At 34.9% G+C, this 21,001-nt stretch overlaps 1 protein-coding gene across 1 annotated transcript in view; it reads left to right on the top strand.

The window, feature by feature from the left end:
* Positions 1-21,001, top strand: part of LOC149776020 (uncharacterized) — an 87,315-nt gene that overhangs the window by 55,872 nt on the left and 10,442 nt on the right. The window contains exons 12-15 of the mRNA XM_089941691.1: positions 2,275-2,339; positions 8,584-8,729; positions 14,281-14,475; positions 18,693-18,717. Of these exons, the coding sequence (XP_089797817.1) occupies positions 2,275-2,339; positions 8,584-8,729; positions 14,281-14,475; positions 18,693-18,717 (431 nt within the window). The remainder of the gene's footprint in view (positions 1-2,274; positions 2,340-8,583; positions 8,730-14,280; positions 14,476-18,692; positions 18,718-21,001) is intronic.

Here is a 21,001-nt window from a genome sequence, read left to right as displayed (position 1 = left end):
ATTTCATATTCTGAGAATGACCTAGTCATTCAAATGATGGCTGTCTTCTAATGATTGATGGCAAGAGAATTTCATATGCTGAGAATGACCAAGTCATTCAAATGATGGCAGTCTTCTAATGATTGATGGCAAGAGAATTTCATATGATGAGAATGACCAAGTCATTCAAATGATGGCAGTCTTCTAATGATTGTTGGCAAGAGAATTTCATATGCTGAGAATGACCAAGACATTTAAATGGTGGCAGTCTTCTAATGACTGTGGGCAAGAGGATTTCATATTCTGAGAATGACCAAGTCATTCAAATGATGGCTGTCTTCTAATGATTGATGGCAAGAGAATTTCATATGCTGAGAATGACCAAGTCATTCAAATGATGGTTGTCTTCAAGTGATTGATGGCAAGAGAATTTCATATGTTGAGAATGACCAAGTCATTCAAATGATGCCTGTCTTCTAATGATTGATGGCAAGAGAATTTCATATGCTGAGAATGACCAAGTCATTCAAATGATGGCTGTCTTCTAATGATTGATGGCAAGAGAATTTCATATGCTGAGAATGACCAAGTCATTCAAATGATGCCTGTCTTCTAATGATTGTTGGCAAGAGAATTTCATATGCTGAGAATGACCAAGTCATTCAAATGATGGCTGTCTTCTAATGATTGATGGCAAGAGAATTTCATATTCTGAGAATGACCAAGTCATTCAAATGATGGTTGTCTTCAAGTGATTGATGGCAAGAGAATTTCATATGTTGAGAATGACCAAGTCATTCAAATGATGGTTGTCTTCTAATGATTGATGGCAAGAGAATTTCATATGCTGAGAATGACCAAGTCATTCAAATGATGCCTGTCTTCTAATGATTGTTGGCAAGAGAATTTCATATGCTGAGAATGACCAAGTCATTCAAATGATGGCTGTCTTCTAATGATTGATGGCAAGAGAATTTCATATTCTGAGAATGACCAAGTCATTCAAATGATGGCTGTCTTCTAATGATTGATGGCAAGAGAATTTCATATTCTGAGAATGACCAAGTCATTCAAATGATGGCTGTCTTCTAACGATTGATGGCAAGAGAATTTCATATTCTGAGAATGACCAAGTCATTCAAATGATGGCAGCCTTCTAATGATTAATGGCAAGAGAATTTCATATTCTGAGAATGACCAAGTCATTCAAATGATGGTTGTCTTCAAATGATTAATGTTTGAATAATCAAAGCAATATGATATATGCAGGTTAATTTTCTCATACTGAAGCTTGCTTTATTAAAAGAGTAACACAAGTAAATTGTATGTAATTTTGTTTCTGTACTTATGCTTTTAATCTAATTTAGAACCCTTATTACATTTTATGCATACATTTAAAGTGCAATGTTTGGAGAAGAGAAATCTAAGGAAAATTATATAAATATTTGGCAGTTATTTTGAAGCTGCAGCTGATTGAATAATATACCTCATGGCTCGGCCATAATTAAATTTTACTCAACTCAAAATCTGCCTCAAAAATATTGTAATCAATCAAAAGACTTTTTGTTGAATACAGGTAGATATCCAAAGTCTGTAGTAATGTTTATTAATCAAAATTAACCACAGTAGTCAGAATCATCGATTAACCACATTAACTTTATTGAGGAGTTTAATGTGTAATGAAAGCAGCATGGCAGTTTGAGATATTTCTATCTCTGGATCATTTATTACAGCCTTTGATTTGTGTGTGTGATTTGCATTTTTAACATAGCTTTAACAATTTTCCAGTGATATCACTGTGATGTCTGCAGTTTATTGTGATATCTTGCACTGGGACATCATGCTGCAGACATGTAGCATCAAGTCCCACCCAGTCACATTATCCTGACACCAGTTCGACCAGTTCTAACACTAACCTCTTAATTATGAGCGCTAAGCGAGGCAGTTGCTAGTACCATCTTAATAAGTCTTTGGTATGAATCAGCCAAGGTTCAAACCCGCAACCTCCCACATCCAAGGCGGACACTCTAACCACTTAGGCCACCAGAGGCTTAGATCTTAGCTTGAGAGCTGTACCTTTGAGCAATGAAATTAAACTTGCTATCTTTAGTAGGTGTAACTGTAAATGGGAACCAGCTAAGACTGATTGGGTTAACTTATGTTGGACTGGTACCCTATTCAGGAACAATCATTCTCTCATTTGCTTCACCCCATGAAAACTGGGATAAGCTCCAGACACAAGTTACATGGACAACAGCTATGATTTCTCAAAAACATTAATTGTTCTGTTTGTAGGATTGGTAAAGCTAGTGAAATAGATGTTGAAGAATCTGATGGGGAGGATAGGCTTTTAGATGATGGTGAGTATTTTTCTTTCAAAGTTCATGCAGTGGAACTGTCAATTATTATTTCATGTGGATACGTTTTTGCAATTTCATAAAATATCACATTTTTATCTGTATGCCAGTTCCTGGATTGGGGTCCAATTATTTCATCAGTATTGCATGGCCCTTTTAATATGAGATTTGTAACACAAAATCCTTGAAAGCTGGTACCCTCTGAGTATAGCAAATTACCTGCCATAACATGATGTATCACATTAAACATATGATTTTCCAAAAACATGATTTTCAGTAATCTTCTAACCCACCCCAAACAAAACCCAACTAAAAACTAAAACAAAAACACAACTTCAGTGTATGCTTATAACATGTAGCATGTATAAACAGCAAACTGTCCTACTTAAAGTTCATCATCTTGGCTGTTTATACAGCAGATTGTAATAGAGACAATTTAAAGGCAAAGAGGTCATGTATAAACAACCACCAGTTTCACATATTACTTAATTGGCTCTCGATAGCTAGGTTGGTGTGTTAAGTCCTTTGAAGACTCCTGTAAGGGATCCAGTTATGCTAATTTGTGTAGGTAAAGTTACAGGTAAATAAAAGAGATGTTTCAGGGTAGATGTAGGTTGAACAACAAAAATTATTACAAATCATTGCCTTGAATGAGAATGTTTAAACCATCTGTATTAAAAGTTACTGGCAAGCTTTTGAATGACAGCAACTTTTCTTCAAAGTTGGATTTTACTCCGTAGTGTTATATAAAGGGCAAAGCATAAATGTTTCATTTGTTGGAATAGTGTTAAAGTGTGATTCATATTTGAAGGTGAAGCAATAAACTATAAGCAGAGCCAAGTAAAAATAAAAATAAAAATGATAGAGTTTTTCTTTGTGAAGCACATCAGCAAGGAGCAGCATTTCATTCTTTGCACATAATGCAAACAGTATATCCTCATGAGTCATTTTGGAGTGTATGATGCTCATCAGAATAGGAGCACATAACATCTTCGACATGCTGAATTGAATATTCAGATTAGTTCTTTTTATTATTTTTTGTCATCTTGTTAAAATACTAACTGTTCATTGACCCGTGCTTTTCAGGATGATTTTAGCCCTGAAATAGATTGATTAAAAGATAGTAATAATCAGAGCTTAGTGTTTGCACAATTGATTTGTGTTGATAAAGCATTAACACCCACGCTTGACAGCAGCTTTTATTACTGCTTTATTACCTTTAATATCCCCATTAAACTTGAAAATATAATGAAATATTATGTCCCCTCTCTCCCTTCCCCCAATAAAATGGTCAGTCCCAAATGTGATGCATATTCATTTTTGTATAGAGACGACAATATCTCATTGTCAGACACAGTTTTGACAGTGTTTACCTTATGGATTTGTTCAGAGAATCCATCATGGAAGTACCATCCAGTCCCTAGTGAGTGCAAAGATGACCACAAATGATACATTACCCCCTATTGAACTATTGAGAGTAGAAAAGTATGCATCTAATTAATCCTATATTTGCCATCCAATGCAACTTGATGTATGTTTTTATTTAATGTCAATGTAGTTTTGTATGTGTATGGTAATATCTGACAATACCAAATCTACAGACTAGATTTTTCCCTTGGAAGTACATTAAATACTTTGAAGCAGACAGTCAAGTCCTTTTCTTTTATTCAGATTTTAATTTCCAATCATTTTCTATGGCCTGATGTGAAAAGATGGTGGCTTATTCTCAACTGGATGACATCACATTTTATGGGCTACACACTGAGTCCTCCCTCTTATGACTTATAAACACACCCTTATAAATACTCCTTTTGAGTTTCAAAAAGCCTCCCCCCCCCACTGTTTGGGAATATGACAGGTATGATAGGTGTATCTGTAGGGGTTAATCCACAAATAAAATACCTACAAACTTTTATAGTGGCAAATCCAAGAATTTAAATACCCACAGTAATGTCTAATTATTACAAAACCTTTATCCTCATGAAAATAATGAAGAAACAGTTATAGGTAAGTCACAGATCTCATAAATCTGTCTCAAGAAACCTCCCCTTCCAGTGATAAGTTGTCTTTCAAGATGAAGAGATTTAAGAAGTCATTGTATATTTATTGTACTTGTGTAATTTTTTTTAATGCAGTTTACATTTCCTTGTATGATTGCACTCACTCATCTGGTAATTCACAGTAACTTAGGTTTTATTCACACTGGATGAAAATGGGGTGGAGTGGGGTTGGGGAGTTGATCTCTTTTGCACTAAGAAGAAAAGAAGCAGAAGAACAGCAAAAGTTGGCTTTTTTAATGCAAAGTTACCCCCCCCCAATGCATTATTCAACCCATATAATTGAACATTCACAGTTATTTTGATACAGTAATAATGTTATTTCTTGGTATTCCACATAGTCATACAGAGAGAGAAAACTGACATTGCTTATATGTACCTGGTATGATACTTGTTAATCCCCATTTTTCCTATTGTTAAAGTAATTTTTTATTGTTATTAAAGCTATGTAATATTTGATTCTTATTAAAGCTATGATAGAAAGGCTGGAGGCAGCATATATTTTCCATGAATGTTGTTTAAAATCATACCAACTTTACTATGGCTGCATTATTAACCTGAAAATCTGGTATTTTATTTTGAATGCCTAAAGTTTGAGCCCTTACCTGATACAATTTCTGTCTTTCCTGTTTTGGCAGATAAAAAATATCATCATATGAGTGTTTTCTAGAGAACACAGCATTCTGCAAAATCCTTGCAAGTACAAAGCTATTTAAGACAAAAGAGCATCTGTCCACATAGCAATCAATTTGTCATCTGTATGCATATCCATATGTCCACATAGAAGTCACTTTGTCATCTGTATGCATGTCCATCTGTCCACATAGAAGTCACTTCGACATCTGTGTACATGCCCATCTGTCCACACAGAAGTCACTTTGACATCGTGTACATGTCTATCTGTCCACATAGAAGTCACTTTGACATCTGTTTACTTGTCCATCTGTCCACATAGAAGTCACTTCAACATCTGTATGTCCATGTGTCCACATAGAAGTCACTTTTACATCTGTGTACATGTATATCTGTTCACATAGCAATCACTTTGTCATCTGTATGCATGTCCATCTGTCCATACAGCAGTCACTTTGGCATATGTACATCTGTCATCATAGCAATCTCTTTGACATCTGTGTGCATGTCCATCTGTCCACAAAGTACCCATTTTCATTTGCATGCACATCCATCTGTCCACATAGCAATCACTCTGTCATCTGTGTGCATGTCCATCTGTACATTTGTTTGTGTGTCCCACACCCAAATAATCTGTTTGCTTGTCCATTTGTATATTTATTTGTATGTCCATTCCCAAGTTATCTATGTGCATGTCGATTCCCAAGTCATCCGTGTGCATGTCCATTTGTGTATTTGCATGTCCACACCCAAGTCATCTGTGTGTATGTCCATTCTCAAGTCATCTATGTGTTTGTCCATTTGTATATTTGTTTGTATGTCTACACTTCAGTCATCTGTGTGTATGTCCATTTCCAAGTCATCTGTATGTCCATTTCCATGTCATCTGTGTGTATGTCCATTTCCAAGTCATCTGTGTGCATGTCCATTTCCATGTCATCTGTGTGTATGTCCATTTCCATGTCATCTGTGTGCATGTCCATTTGTATATTTGTATGTCCACACCCATGTCATCTGTGTGTATGTCCATTTGTATATTTGTTTGTATGTCCATTCCCAAGTTATCTATGTGCATGTCGATTCCCAAGTCATCCATGTGCATGTCCATTTGTGTATTTGTATGTCCACACCCAAGTCATCTGTGTGTATGTCCATTCTCAAGTCATCTGTGTGTTTGTCCATTTGTATATTTGTTTGTATGTCTACACTTCAGTCATCTGTGTGTATGTCCATTTCCAAGTCATCTGTATGTCCATTTCCATGTCATCTGTATGTCCATTTCCATGTCATCTGTGTGTATGTCCATTTCCAAGTCATCTGTGTGCATGTCCATTTCCATGTCATCTGTGTGTATGTCCATTTCCATGTCATCTGTGTGCATGTCCATTTGTATATTTGTATGTCCACACCCATGTCATCTGTGTGTATGTCCATTTGTATATTTGTTTGTATGTCCATTCCCAAGTTATCTATGTGCATGTCGATTCCCAAGTCATCCGGGTGCATGTCCATTTGTGTATTTGTATGTCCACACCCAAGTCATCTGTGTGTATTCCCATTCTCAAGTCATCTGTGTGTTTGTCCATTTGTATATTTGTTTGTATGTCTACACTTCAGTCATCTGTGTGTATGTCCATTTCCAAGTCATCTGTGTGTATGTCCATTTCCATGTCATCTGTGTGTATGTCCATTTCCATGTCATCTGTGTGTATGTCCATTTCCATGTCATCTGTGTGTATGTCCATTTCCAAGTCATCTGTATGTCCATTTCCATGTCATCTGTGTGTATGTCCATTTCCAAGTCATCTGTGTGTATGTCCATTTCCATGTCATCTGTGTGCATGTCCATTTCCATGTCATCTGTGTGTATGTCCATTTCCATGTCATCTGTGTGTATGTCCATTTCCAAGTCATCTGTGTGTATGTCCATTTCCATGTCATCTGTGTGTATGTCCATTCTCAAGTCATCTGTGTGTTTGTCCATTTGTATATTTGTTTGTATGTCTACACTTCAGTCATCTGTGTGTATGTCCATTTCCAAGTCATCTGTGTGCATGTCCATTTCCAAGTCATCTGTGTGTATGTCCATTTCCATGTCATCTGTGTGTATGTCCATTTCCATGTCATCTGTGTGTATGTCCATTTCCAAGTCATCTGTATGTCCATTTCCATGTCATCTGTGTGTATGTCCATTTCCAAGTCATCTGTGTGTATGTCCATTTCCATGTCATCTGTGTGTATGTCCATTTCCATGTTATCTGTGTGTATGTCCATTTCCATGTCATCTGTGTGTATGTCCATTTCCAAGTCATCTGTGTGTATGTCCATTTCCATGTCATCTGTGTGTATGTCCATTTCCAAGTCATCTGTGTGTATGTCCATTTCCATGTCATCTGTGTGTATGTCCATTTCCATGTCATCTGTGTGTATGTCCATTTCCATGTCATCTGTGTGTATGTCCATTTCCATGTCATCTGTGTGTATGTCCATTTCCATGTCATCTGTGTGTATGTCCATTTCCATGTCATCTGTGTGTATGTCCATTTCCAAGTCATCTGTATGTCCATTTCCAAGTCATCTGTGTGTATGTCCATTTCCATGTCATCTGTGTGTATGTCCATTTCCATGTCATCTGTGTGCATGTCCATTTGTATATTTGTATGTCCACACCCAAGTCATCTGTGTGTATGTCCATTTGTATATTTGTTTGTATGTCCACACCCAAGTCATCTGTGTGAATATCCATCTGTACATCTGTGTGTATGTCCACACCCAAGTCATCTGTGTGTATGTCCATTGGTATATTTGTTTGTATGTCCACACCCAAGTCATCTGTGTGAATATCCATCTGTACATCTGTGTGTATGTCCACACCCAAGTCATCTGTGTGTATGTCCATTGGTATATTTGTTTGTTGTTGTTTGTTGTTGTTTTAGGGCTTAACGCCATTTTTCAGCACACGATAGGCTATACATGGCGGCCAGTATTAATGGTGGAGGAAGAACCCGGGAAAACCCCGGAAAGAACCACCAACCCACGAGAAGCTACTGGCAAGCTTTCTCACATAGTATATTTGTTTGTATGTCCACACCCAAGTCATCTGTGTGAATATCCATCTGTACATCCGTGTGTATGTCCACACCCAAGTCATCTGTGTGTTATGTCCACACCCAAGTCATCTGTGTTCATGTCCATTTGTACATTTCTTTGTATGTCCACACCCAAGATTAAGGCCAGTGTTAACGTTATGTTCATTAAAGTTATGTTCATTGTTAAACTTTTTTATCAAAATAAAAGACAAGCTCAGTGAAATGGGAATTTCTTATAGAATGGTATCACTTTCACTCAACAGAATAAACACAGTATAGTCAAAAGTGGCTATAAAGGACAGTCTGTGAACTAGACTTGTTCTTTATAGTCAGGTAACCTGTATATGGATGTAAAATATGCTGTTGTAAATAGCCAGAGGCACATCAATTTGGTCCTTTATGAGCAGTTGTGTGATATATAACGATATCCACTAATGCAGGTTTTTTGTTATATTTCTTGCTTTTTAGGCAATGCACTCCCTGACCTAGATGCAGATGATACAAATAAGATGGCAGCTGACTGTGTTGAAGATGATAAGAGTGAAAATAAAGATGCTATTCATGAGAAATTGCATAGCAATGAATCATGTTATGGGGACAGCCTATCAGCTGAGGTTTGTGTCTTTGCTTTGGTTTTTTCAATTAAAGATCTTCACATTCACAGCCACTCACCATATCAGACTTAACTATTACAAATTATCAGATAAAATGAATTCCCACTTATGATCCTGAGAGACACTTGTAACTTTAAAATACCATATTTACTGGCTTAAAAGTTTTGACCATCTGCAAACTGTACACACCCAGATCTGGTGTTGCTTAATGTCCTGGCAGATCTGGATCTGTGCAATTTGTTAGGAGTAATCAGTTGAACAAACAGCTTAGATCCTGATCTACTGGCACATGATGTGATGGCATGTCATGGTCTGTATTGTTTGCCATTGTATTCAATTTATAAGTGAGTGTATATCATATTTTATAATAATGAATGATTCACTATTATGAAAACTTTGTATGGAATGTTTCGTAAAAGCATATCACAGTATGCTATGGACAGGAAATGACAAATTTTAATATAGAATTATTGGAAATTAATGTAGTAAAAGAAAATCAAATAATAACAATAATACAGCTACGTTAACCATCAAGGACACATCATGATCACCACCGTTGCTGTTTCTTAAATGCAAAACAACAACAACAAGAACAATCTTACAAAAAAGGAATTTGTGTAAGATAAAGTAAGTTTTAATCTAAAAAAAATATTTTAAAGATTTCAGAGATACAACATTTGTTTATAAGTTGGGTCCAATTACAAGGACCAAAAACCCTGATTGATGAGGCATAATGCACTGGCAGAAGAGGGTTTATGTTTGTTTATTATACTGATTACTGTTAATAAGCTTAATAGACTCAGACCTTTTTGCAGTTATATTAGATCTGTATACAAGTATATACATTAACTTTCTTGCATCTCAACACAAAGTATTATACATACAAGTGAGAGTGAGAGATCAGAATTTTGTATTTTTTTAAGTAGAGGTAAAGAGACTATTAATTAAGCTGGATTGATCAGTTACATGCTTGGCTGTTTTAAAAGATAATCTTGGTGTCACATCCATACAATTTTATATTTAACATTTTCATGCCTGATGTTTTTAAAGATGGTCTTGATGTCCTATTTGTACAATTTTATATTTGACAGTTATATGTCTGACTGTTTTTAAAGATGGTCTTGGTGTCCCATTTGTACAATTTTATATTTGACAGTTATATGTCTGACTGTTTTTAAAGATGGTCTTGGTGTCCCATTTGTACAATTTTATATTTGACAGTTATATGTCTGACTGTTTTTAAAGATGGTCTTGGTGTCCCATTTGTACAATTTTATATTTGACAGTTATATGTCTGACTGTTTTTAAAGATGGTCTTGGTGTCCCATTTGTACAATTTTATATTTGACAGTTATATGTCTGACTGTTTTTAAAGATGGTCTTGGTGTCAAATCCATACAATTGTATATGTAACATTTGTATGCCTGACTGTTTTTAAAGATTTTTGTGGTATCATATCCATACAATTTTATATTTAACAGTTACCTGCCTGTTTTGACAGTTACATGCCTGACTGTTTTGAAAGATGGTCTTGGTGTCACATCCATATAGTTAAATATTTAACAGTAACATGCCTGCCTGTTTTGAAAGATGGTTTGGGTGTCATGTCCATAAAATTTTATATTTAACATTTAAAATTATGTATCATATTAAAATCTTATTTACTTATATGACCTATCACAGCTTACAAATAAGTATAGATAAATGTGATTATTTTTTAAAAGGCTGTCTTCAGTACTATGCACTTAGTAAAAATGTATGTGTACTGGTGGTATTCAGCACTTTGCACTTAGTAAAGTTCCATGTGTACATTCATTACTATGTACTCAGTAAAGATCTCTGTGTACTGGTATTCATTACTATGTACTCAGTAAAAATCTATGTATCTGTATTCATTACTATGTACTCAGTCCATGTGTACCTGTATTCATTACTATGTAGGGGGCCCTGAGTGGACGAGTGGTCTAAAGTGATCTCTGTTACAGATCACTGCCATCTCACCTCTGTCTGCATGGGTTTGAGTCTTGGATTCAGCCAATGTTGGCATGTGAGAAAGCTTGCCGTTAGCTTCTCGTGGGTTGGTGGTTGTTCCCGGGGTTTTACCAGGTTCTTCCTCCACCATTAATACTGGCCACTATGTATAGCCTATTGTGTGCTGAAAAATGGTGTTAAACCCTACAACAACAACAACAACAATCATTACTATGTACTCAGTAAAGATCATGTGTACTGGTATTCACTACTATATACTCAGTAAAGATCTATGTGCACTGGTATTCATTACTATATACTCAGTTAAGATCTATGTGTACTGGTATTCATTACTATATACTCAGTAAAGATCATGTGTACTGGTATTCATTACTATATACTCAGTAAAGATCTATATGTACTGGTATTCATTACTATATACTCAGTAAAGATCATGTGTACTGGTATTCATTACTATGTACTCAGTAAAGATCTCTGTGTACTGGTATTCATTACTATGTACTCAGCAAAGATCATGTGTACTGGTATTCATTACTATATACTCAGTAAAGATCTATGTGCACTGGTATTCATTACTATGTACTCAGTAAAGATCTATGTGCACTGGTATTCATTACTATATACTCAGTAAAGATCATGTGTACTGGTATTCATTACTATGTACTCGGTAAAGATCATGTGTACTGGTATTCATTACTATGTACTCGGTAAAGATCATGTGTACTGGTATTCATTACTATGTACTCAGTAAAGATCTATGTGCACTAGTATTCATTACTATGTACTCAGTAAAGATCTATGTGTACTGATATTCATTACTATGTACTCAGTAAAGATCATGTGTACTGGTATTCATTACTATGTACTCAGTAAAGATCTATGTGCACTGGCATTCATTACTATGTACTCAGTAAAGATCTATGTGTACTGGTATTCATTACTATGCACTCAGTAAAGATCTACGTGTACTGGTATTCATTACTATATACTCAGTAAAGATCTATGTGTACTGGTATTCATTACTATGTACTCGGTAAAGATCATGTGTACTGGTATTCATTACTATATACTCAGTAAAGATCATGTGTACTGGTATTCATTACTATGTACTCGGTAAAGATCACGTGTACTGGTATTCATTACTATATACTCTGTAAAGATCTCTGTGTACTGGTATTCATTACTATGTACTTGGTAAAGATCATGTGTACTGGTATTCATTACTGTATACTCAGTAAAGATCATGTGTACTGGTATTCATTACTATATACTCAGTAAAGATCTATGTGTACTGGTATTCATTACTATGTACTCGGTAAAGATCTATGTGTACTGGTATTCATTACTATGTACTCGGTAAAGATCATGTGTACTGGTATTCATTACCATATACTCAGTAAAGATCTATGTGTACTGGTATTCATTACTATGTACTCAGTAAAGATCTATGTGTACTGGTATTCATTACTATATACTCAGTAAAGATCTATGTGTACTGGTATTCATTACTATATACTCAGTAAAGATCTATGTGTACTGGTATTCATTACTATATACTCAGTAAAGATCATGTGTACTGGTATTCATTACTATGTACTTGGTAAAGATCATGTGTACTGGTATTCATTACTATATACTCAGTAAAGATCTATATGTACTGGTATTCATTACTATATACTCAGTAAAGATCATGTGTACTGGTATTCATTACTATGTACTCAGTAAAGATCTCTGTGTACTGGTATTCATTACTATGTACTCAGTAAAGATCTCTGTGTACTGGTATTCATTACTATATACTCAGTAAAGATCATGTGTACTGGTATTCATTACTATATACTCAGTAAAGATCTATGTGCACTGGTATTCATTACTATGTACTCGGTAAAGATCATGTGTACTGGTATTCATTACTATGTGCTCGGTAAAGATCATGTGTACTGTGGTATTCATTACTATGTACTCAGTAAAGATCATGTGTACTGGTATTCATTACTATGTACTCGGTAAAGATGATGTGTACTGGTATTCATTACTATATACTCAGTAAAGATCATGTGTACTGGTATTCATTACTATATACTCAGTAAAGATCTATGTGTACTGGTATTCATTACTGTGTACTTGGTAAAGATCATGTGTACTGGTATTCATTACTATATACTCAGTAAAGATCATGTGTACTGGTATTCATTACTATGTACTCTGTAAAGATCTCTGTGTACTGGTATTCATTACTATGTACTCGGTAAAGATCATGTGTACTGGTATTCATTACTATATACTCAGTAAAGATCATGTGTACTGGTATTCATTACTATGTACTCGGTAAAGATCATGTGTACTGGTATTCATTACTATGTACTTGGTAAAGATCTCTGTGTACTGGTATTCATTACTATGTACTCGGTAAAGATCATGTGTACTGGTATTCATTACTATATACTCAGTAAAGATCTATGTGTACTGGTATTCATTACTATGTACTCGGTAAAGATCTATGTGTACTGGTATTCATTACTATGTACTCGGTAAAGATCATGTGTACTGGTATTCATTACTATATACTCAGTAAAGATCTATGTGTACTGGTATTCATTACTATGTACTCACTAAAGATCTATGTGTACTGGTATTCATTAATATATACTCAGTAAAGATCTATGTGTACTGGTATTTATTACTATATACTCAGTAAAGATCTATGTGTACTGGTATTCATTACTATATACTCAGTAAAGATCTATGTGTACTGGTATTCATTACTATATACTCAGTAAAGATCTATGTGTACTAGTATTCATTACTATATACTCAGTAAAGATCTATGTGTACTGGTATTCATTACTATATACTCAGTAAAGATCATGTGTACTGGTATTCATTACTATATATTCAGTAAAGATCATGTGTACTGGTATTCATTACTATGTACTCTGTAAAGATCTCTGTGTACTGGTATTCAATACTATGTACTCAGTAAAGATCTATGTGCACTGGTATTCATTACTATGTACTCAGTAAAGATCTATGTGTACTGGTATTCATTACTATATACTCAGTAAAGATCTATGTGTATCGGTTTTCATTACTGTGTACTTGGTAAAGCTCTATTTGTACTGGTATTCATTACTATGTACTCAGTAAAGATCTCTGTGTACCTGTATTCATTACTATATACTCAGTAAAGATCCATGTGTACTGGTATTCATTACTATGTACTCTGTAAAGATCTCTGTGTACTGGTATTCATTACTATGTACTTGGTAAAGTTTTATTTGTACTTGTATTCATTACTATGTACTTGGTAAAGTTTTATTTGTACTTGTATTCATTACTATGTACTTGGTAAAGTTCTATTTGTACTTGTACTCATTACTATGTACTCAGTAAAGATCTCTGTGTACTGGTATTCATTACTATATACTCAGTAAAAATCTATGTGTACCGGTACTCAGCAGTATGTGCTTAGTAAGGATCTGTGCAACAGTAATATTTGCTGAGAAAGAAGTAATTTTAAAAGACTAGGATAATTACATCACAACATTTTTACTGTCAGATTTTCGAGTCCTCAACAGCAGTAGTGTCCAGAAAGTTACTGCAGCTGGTCAATCCAGATGATGTTAACTCCCTGCTGACGAAAGTAACCACTAGCACTGGTTGTACCTGGATATTCTATCCAGGACAGACTCCTATGTACATCTTGTCTGGGGACCTTGCAGCACTCAGCAAGGCCAAAGTCATGCTAGCACAGGTAAGAAATATGTAGATATGCTAGCACAGGTAAGAATTATGTAGATATGCTAGCACAGGTAAGAATTATGTAGATTATTTTGAAAGCTGCATGATTAACTTCCATTGTAATAGGCCATTCTATACTGTTTGTTATCCATATATACTTAGCCCAGATGAACTCTTATCGGCTTTCATTAGCTCTGGGTACACTGGCTAGCAAAGCCTCAGTTTACATAAATATTAATAAAATGACATACAAAATTACTAGCCAATCAGATATTTCCTGGTTGGTGCTCTTGCTCCAAATATGCAAAGACTGCATTGTTCCCCAACAAAAGAATCTTTTGAAAAGACAAGTTTGCTTGACTAATCTTTTCCCTGTTCTTGTGTAACAGAATAATGTGCACAGTTCAAACTGGGGCTTGAACCTGGAACTCTGTAATACTAATGCCATCAGTTATTCCTGTCTTTGGGAGATGTCTCAATTAGTTTCAGTGATCCAGTTTAAACTCAGAATGCAGTCCTGTCATTCCTGAGAGGTCTTGAAATGGCTGATCCCACCATTGCCAATAAATCTCAAAGGGAAAATGTACACAGCTGGATTGGGACTGAATCTGTGACCTCCCAAATGCCCGCCAGGTGCTCTATCACCCTAATCTACCTGAGCCAATGTCCAGTGGATGTATCCATGACTTTTGTTGTAGTGCTACAAAGCGATCGTAGACAGGATTTTTCATGCAATTTGTATAGGAGCCAATCAAATTGCTAAATTAGGACTTTTGTTTATTAATGATCATAGCTATTTAATGTTGGACTGTGTCCAGGCTTGAAGACTATAGAGTAGTGGAGCTTGTAAGTCAAGAGTATCTGAGACTTAAATTATTTATAATACTCCATCATACAAATTCTTCAAAAGCCATTTATTTTGGATTCTTTCCATACTACGATAGCAAGACTTTTAAACTCTTTACTCATTATTTGACAATACAAAGCTTCTAACAAATTTTATTTCATACAGCCATGCTTTTGTCATAGAGGGAAGTCAAGTATCATTGGAAGACTATAAACTGTAGAAGATTTGGATATCAGCTCCTAATGTATTGAACAGCTTTATGGAACAATCACAGTACTCCAGGCTAGAGCCTTTACTTTAGGGATCAATCACAGTACTCCATACTTGGGCCTTTAGGGATCAAAGTACTCAGAGCCTTTACTTTAGGGATTAATCACAGTACTCCATACTTGGGCCTTTAGGGATCAATCACAGTACTCCAGACTAGAGCCCTTACTTTAGGGATAAATTACAGTACTCTCGGCTTGGGCCTTTCCCTTAGGGATGAATCACAGTACTCCAGGTTAGAGTCTTTACTCTAATGATCAGTCACAGTGCTCCAGTCATGGTCTTTCCTTTAGGGATCAATTACAGTACCTAGGCTTGGGCCTGTCCTTTATGGATCAATCACAGTACTCCAGGTTGGAGCCTTTACTTGAATGATCAGTCACAGTGCTCCAATCTAGAGTCTTTCCTTTAGGGTTCAATTATATTACTCTAAGCTTGGGCCTTTTGGGATCAATTACAGTACTCTTAGCTTGGGCCTTTAGGGATCAATCACAGTACTCCATGCTTGGGCCTTTAGGGATCAATCATAGTACTCCATGCTTGGGTCTTTAGGGATAAATCACAGTACTCCATGCTTGGGCCTTTAGGGATCAATCACAGTACTCCAGGCTAGCACCTTTACTTTAAGGATCAATTACAGTACTCCATATTTGGGGCTTTAGGGATCAATCACAGTACTCCAGGCTAGAGCCTTTACTTTAGGGATCAATCACAGTACTTCATGCTTGGGCCTTTAGGGATCAATCACAGTACTTGATGCTTGGGCCTTTAGGGATCAATCACAGTACTCCAGGCTACAGCCTTTACTTTAGGTGTCAGTCACAGTAGTTCAGGCTGTAGCCTTTACTATCCTCACATAGTGCTTTTATATGGTTATAATGTATGATGTTGTTCATCTGCTTTATGATATTTTTATGTTAGCCTTCAGGCAACCTCTTTTTCATTAACAATTGGAGCATTTGTTGTTGAAGCTGTTGTCTCCCAATATGGATCCAAGACGCTACAGTAATATTCAGAAAAATCAGGATAACGTTTAGATCTTCATATATTTTGGTAGGCTTTTTAAAACTAATACCATACAGTGCAACCCTGCTATAATGCAAATTCAGATATAACACAGTCGTGGCGTACCTTCTGAAATTTTGTATATTTATTCGCATATGAAAAATATTTTTTGTTCTAAGTACATGAAATAGTGTATAAAAAATTTATTATCATTATGAGGAAGAAATCACGTATGAATTTTAATATAATACGATTGTGGCATAGCTTCTGAAATTTAACAATATCACCAGGTTCTTGAATTGTTATGCTAAAATAAATATTATCGGAAATGTTACTTATTACTGGTCCATGAGTAAAGCCAGTAAATCGTCTTTGTGATTGTCTTCAGTTAGTTCTATATACAATCATTGCTCAAACAATAGCCAACATGTGTTTCTTCTTTAACCGCATACACATTAGCACCAGATGATGCGGTGGTTGATAAAAGATTCTCACAATTTAATAAACATCAAAAAACAAAAGCCGCCAACATGTTTGCTGGGCTTGGTGGTTTTATTTACCAGTAAATAATGTCTGCTTTATTAGCTGGAAATTAAAAGGGTATAAAATTGTACATGTGTTCAGTTTAAAACTTTTTTTAAAGTGACTCGTGACCATTGCAGGCCTACTGCACTTAGTTCTCTGGTTTTTCTTGGGTATGGTGTTTGTTTATGAACTCGTTATTAATTTCCTGTTTTTTATTAAAATATTTTACCATTATGGAAAAGCATGTTCACAAACGCAAGTCGTTCTTTGCACTTTGCACAGTGATTAGTATAGTAGTTTTCACACGATTCTTTCGATATTCACAAAATCTGAAGTAAAAGTTATATGTACGCTGAAAGCATGTGTTGATTGTTAATTATTCTTGCTGTACTCATTCAAACGAATAGGCGTACAAGCGCTAATTATTGGAAATTTGTAATGGATAAATGTACACAGAAACACATATGAGAAAATTTAGCAGTATGAAATTTGTACGGACACCGTTCATAGACCCTGGAAGTCATGAACCATACACGTGCTTGGTCATTCTTAACCTAATTGTGCTGTTAATTTTTCCCATTGAATTTAGACACATAATGATGTGTGACAAAATTAATGAATAGTTTAAATATGTATGCAATTTTTGCAATGGAATTACATATATTATGAATTAATTGCAAGCCTCGACTGTACGATATTAGACAGCAAGTTAATGGTGTTGATACTCTGTTCATGCTTTATATTAGACATTGAATTAAGACACAATGATCTGGGGAAAAACTAATTGAATATTGTAAATCAGTGTAATTTTTCAATGGAATTACATGCATTATAGATGAACTGCATGCCACGATGGCACAATAGTAAACAGTGTTGATACCTTATTCATCATATACATTAGACATGAATACGTATATATGTGCCAATAAGTTGTTCTCTGAAAAACTAAAATAATGTAAAACCCTGCATTAATGTGACTCCGATATTAACACGATCCAATTTTTTGGACCCCAATTATTGTATTATAGCAGGGTTCCCCTGTATTTCGTTATGTATAATGTACACTTTTTGAAAACTATTTTTGTTGGTGTTATGAGGAGTTGTGCAATTTACATTGGAACAAAACATAACTTGTTTGAGCCCAAGGTTTCAGGTCTTAACCTGAGTATATCAGCCAACATTTTGCACACACTAAACCACTTGTGGTTGGTATTTTTATTTGATCAGTTATTAAGGACATAAATTTTATACTGAATATCTGTAGAAAGGAGTGTTTATTGCAAAACTCCTGTGCTCAAACAGCATGTGCAGTTGTTTAAGTACAGCTGCTACCTATTGCATGTGTCAAAACAGGTAAAACTTGCAGTTATTTAAGAACTTTGTGTAATATTTGGCAAGAAGGTTCATGACATCATTCTGATTAACTTTGTACACTTAAATGTAAAAGTAAAAGTAAACAGATTTATAATCTTTAACATTTCATGTTTACAATTTCAAATATTTTAAAATTACTCTTCTAAATAACAATGTTGATGTTAATGTTATCTTTTACAACAGTATTGTCATTTTCTATCTCCTCTGTCTAGCTTATTAAAGAAAAGACCAGTAAAGGTAAGTGTTCTAAGAGTATAACATTTTCTTTTAAATCCTAATTGTAATTTAAAATGTGGAAAAGAGGGATGCTCAAATCAGTAATAATTTTGAAAGTGGTAGAAGATTGTGAAAGATATTTCTCTTAAAGACATTCTTTAAATCTGTTTAAAATTGATTAAAATCGAAATTCTCAGTTTGTTTGATTTTTTAAATTTGTCAGAATTTTCTGGAAGGCATTTTGGGTAAAACTGGTTCAGTTTTGTACTTTTGTTATTTTTCCCCTTCAGCAATGAACATTTTTGCAAAGGAGAACCTAGTACAATCATAACAATAATACCTTGCAGAAAATTACCCACAACGACTTGCAAAAACGACTGATTCTACTGGAATTTCCATATCTACTGTCATTGACAATAAATTATGCTTAAAACTGAAATCAGCATTCACTTACCAGCTCAAAATAAATGAGCTCTTGCATTGTCAAGAATTTAGTAATTTACTGAAGTATTTTTTGAGAAAACTTCAAGGCCTATTATTAAACCATGCAGAAACAGACATTTTTTGTACAAACTTTAGATATACACAGACTCTTTATTTTATGATTGGTACATGCTCCTTGAAAGTCATTTGTTTAGCAAAAATTCATTTTTTGAAAACGAATTTCCCATGAATATAAAGGCAGTAATTTAAAGACTAAAAGAATATGATCCAATAGACCATGATATATTTCTTCACTGTCTCATGGTTTTCACGATTGTGTCTGTAAATGGAAAACATTCCAGCTCTGTTGAGCCATATTTTGGTGTTCCACAAGGGTCTTGTCTTGGCCCTGTTGTTTTTATTCTGTACACACAGCCACTGTCAAGTATCACAGATCGACATCGATGTCTCACCAGTCGATGACACTCAGATAAACAAAGCTATCTACCCAGCTGAAGTTGAGGCTACCATCCAAAGCACAGCGAGGTGCATTTCCGATATGAAGTCATGGATGACATGTAACAAGCTGCAGATGAATGATGATAAAACTTTAGCCATACTGACCACCAGGCAAAGACTTTCTCATTCATATCCTTTACCTGAAACAATAAGTATCAGCAGTACCATCATTAAAATCACAGTCAGTATGAAACCTAGGTGTTACTCTCAACAGTATGCTCTCATTACGCCAACATGTAATGAACATATGCAAGGCTGCGTATCTGGAGCTGAGATGCATCAGCTCCATTTATAATTTTCTTCTGATTGATGCCACTAAAACACTTGTGTGTTCCTTAGTACTTTCAAGACTGGACTATAGTAATTCACTTCTATCTGGTACGTCTCAGTATCTACAACAGAATCTTCGAAAAGTTCAAAACATGACTGTTTGCATTGTCATTGTTCCCACTGTTAAAATGAAGTCATACGAACAATGTTCTTTTCTTACCAAGTCATACGAACAATGTTCTTTTCTTACCAAGACCCATCTAAGTGGAACAAACTGAGCATTTACCTTAGACACAAGGACACTGTGTCCTTATTCTAGAGTTCTCTTAGATTTCACCTATTTAGATAACAAGAACAGACTTAAAGATTCAGTAATGTTTACTTCCTTAATTATTATCAGTATGATTTTGTTTTGTAATTCCTTGGCGTTTTTTTTCTGTAATCTTGTCATTGTATGTGTTTTAATGCGTTGTCTAATATTGTTAAGTGCTTAGAGCTTCTAAAGATTAGACGTTGTAATAAGTCCTCATTATTATTATTATTATTATTATTATTAATAGTATTAGAGATAGGTATCCAGCAATAATACATACAGTATATAATTCATAGTAAAGGAAGATAAAAATATAGTACACATATATGTAATTATTTGTTATAATGATCTCTAATTATAATTTGAAATGAGCATTAATAATTAAAACATACAGTATACAGGAAAAGAAAGGAAGAAAAATGAAGATAAAGCAGTGCTGTTCAACAACATTGGGCAGTGATGCACTGGAATAGATTCAGACATGATTTTGCTCCATTTTAAAGTGGAATTCCGCTTTTCTCCTGACTTGAATCAGATTTTTCTTTATATATTCCATTTTTTATATCATATCCAATCCAGTTTTAAAAAAACGGTCTGTCCAGTCTGATTCCGCAACGACCCTTGTAAATTATTCATTCCATATATTAGTTAGCACACGACTCTTGTAAAGAGTGTTCTGATTGGTCAAAGTTATAATTCATCCAATGAATCTTTATGTAATGGAAACTGATGGCAATGGAAAGAAGAAGCCTGTTTGTAAAACTTGGCGTCCCAAGTTGT

Source organism: Sinohyriopsis cumingii, chromosome 18 (assembly GCF_028554795.1).
Source record: "Sinohyriopsis cumingii isolate HCF-2022 chromosome 18, ASM2855479v2, whole genome shotgun sequence".
Lineage (NCBI taxonomy): Eukaryota > Metazoa > Mollusca > Bivalvia > Unionida > Unionidae > Sinohyriopsis > Sinohyriopsis cumingii.
Note: the sequence above shows the minus strand (reverse complement) of the source record. Positions and strands in the feature narration are given on the sequence as shown.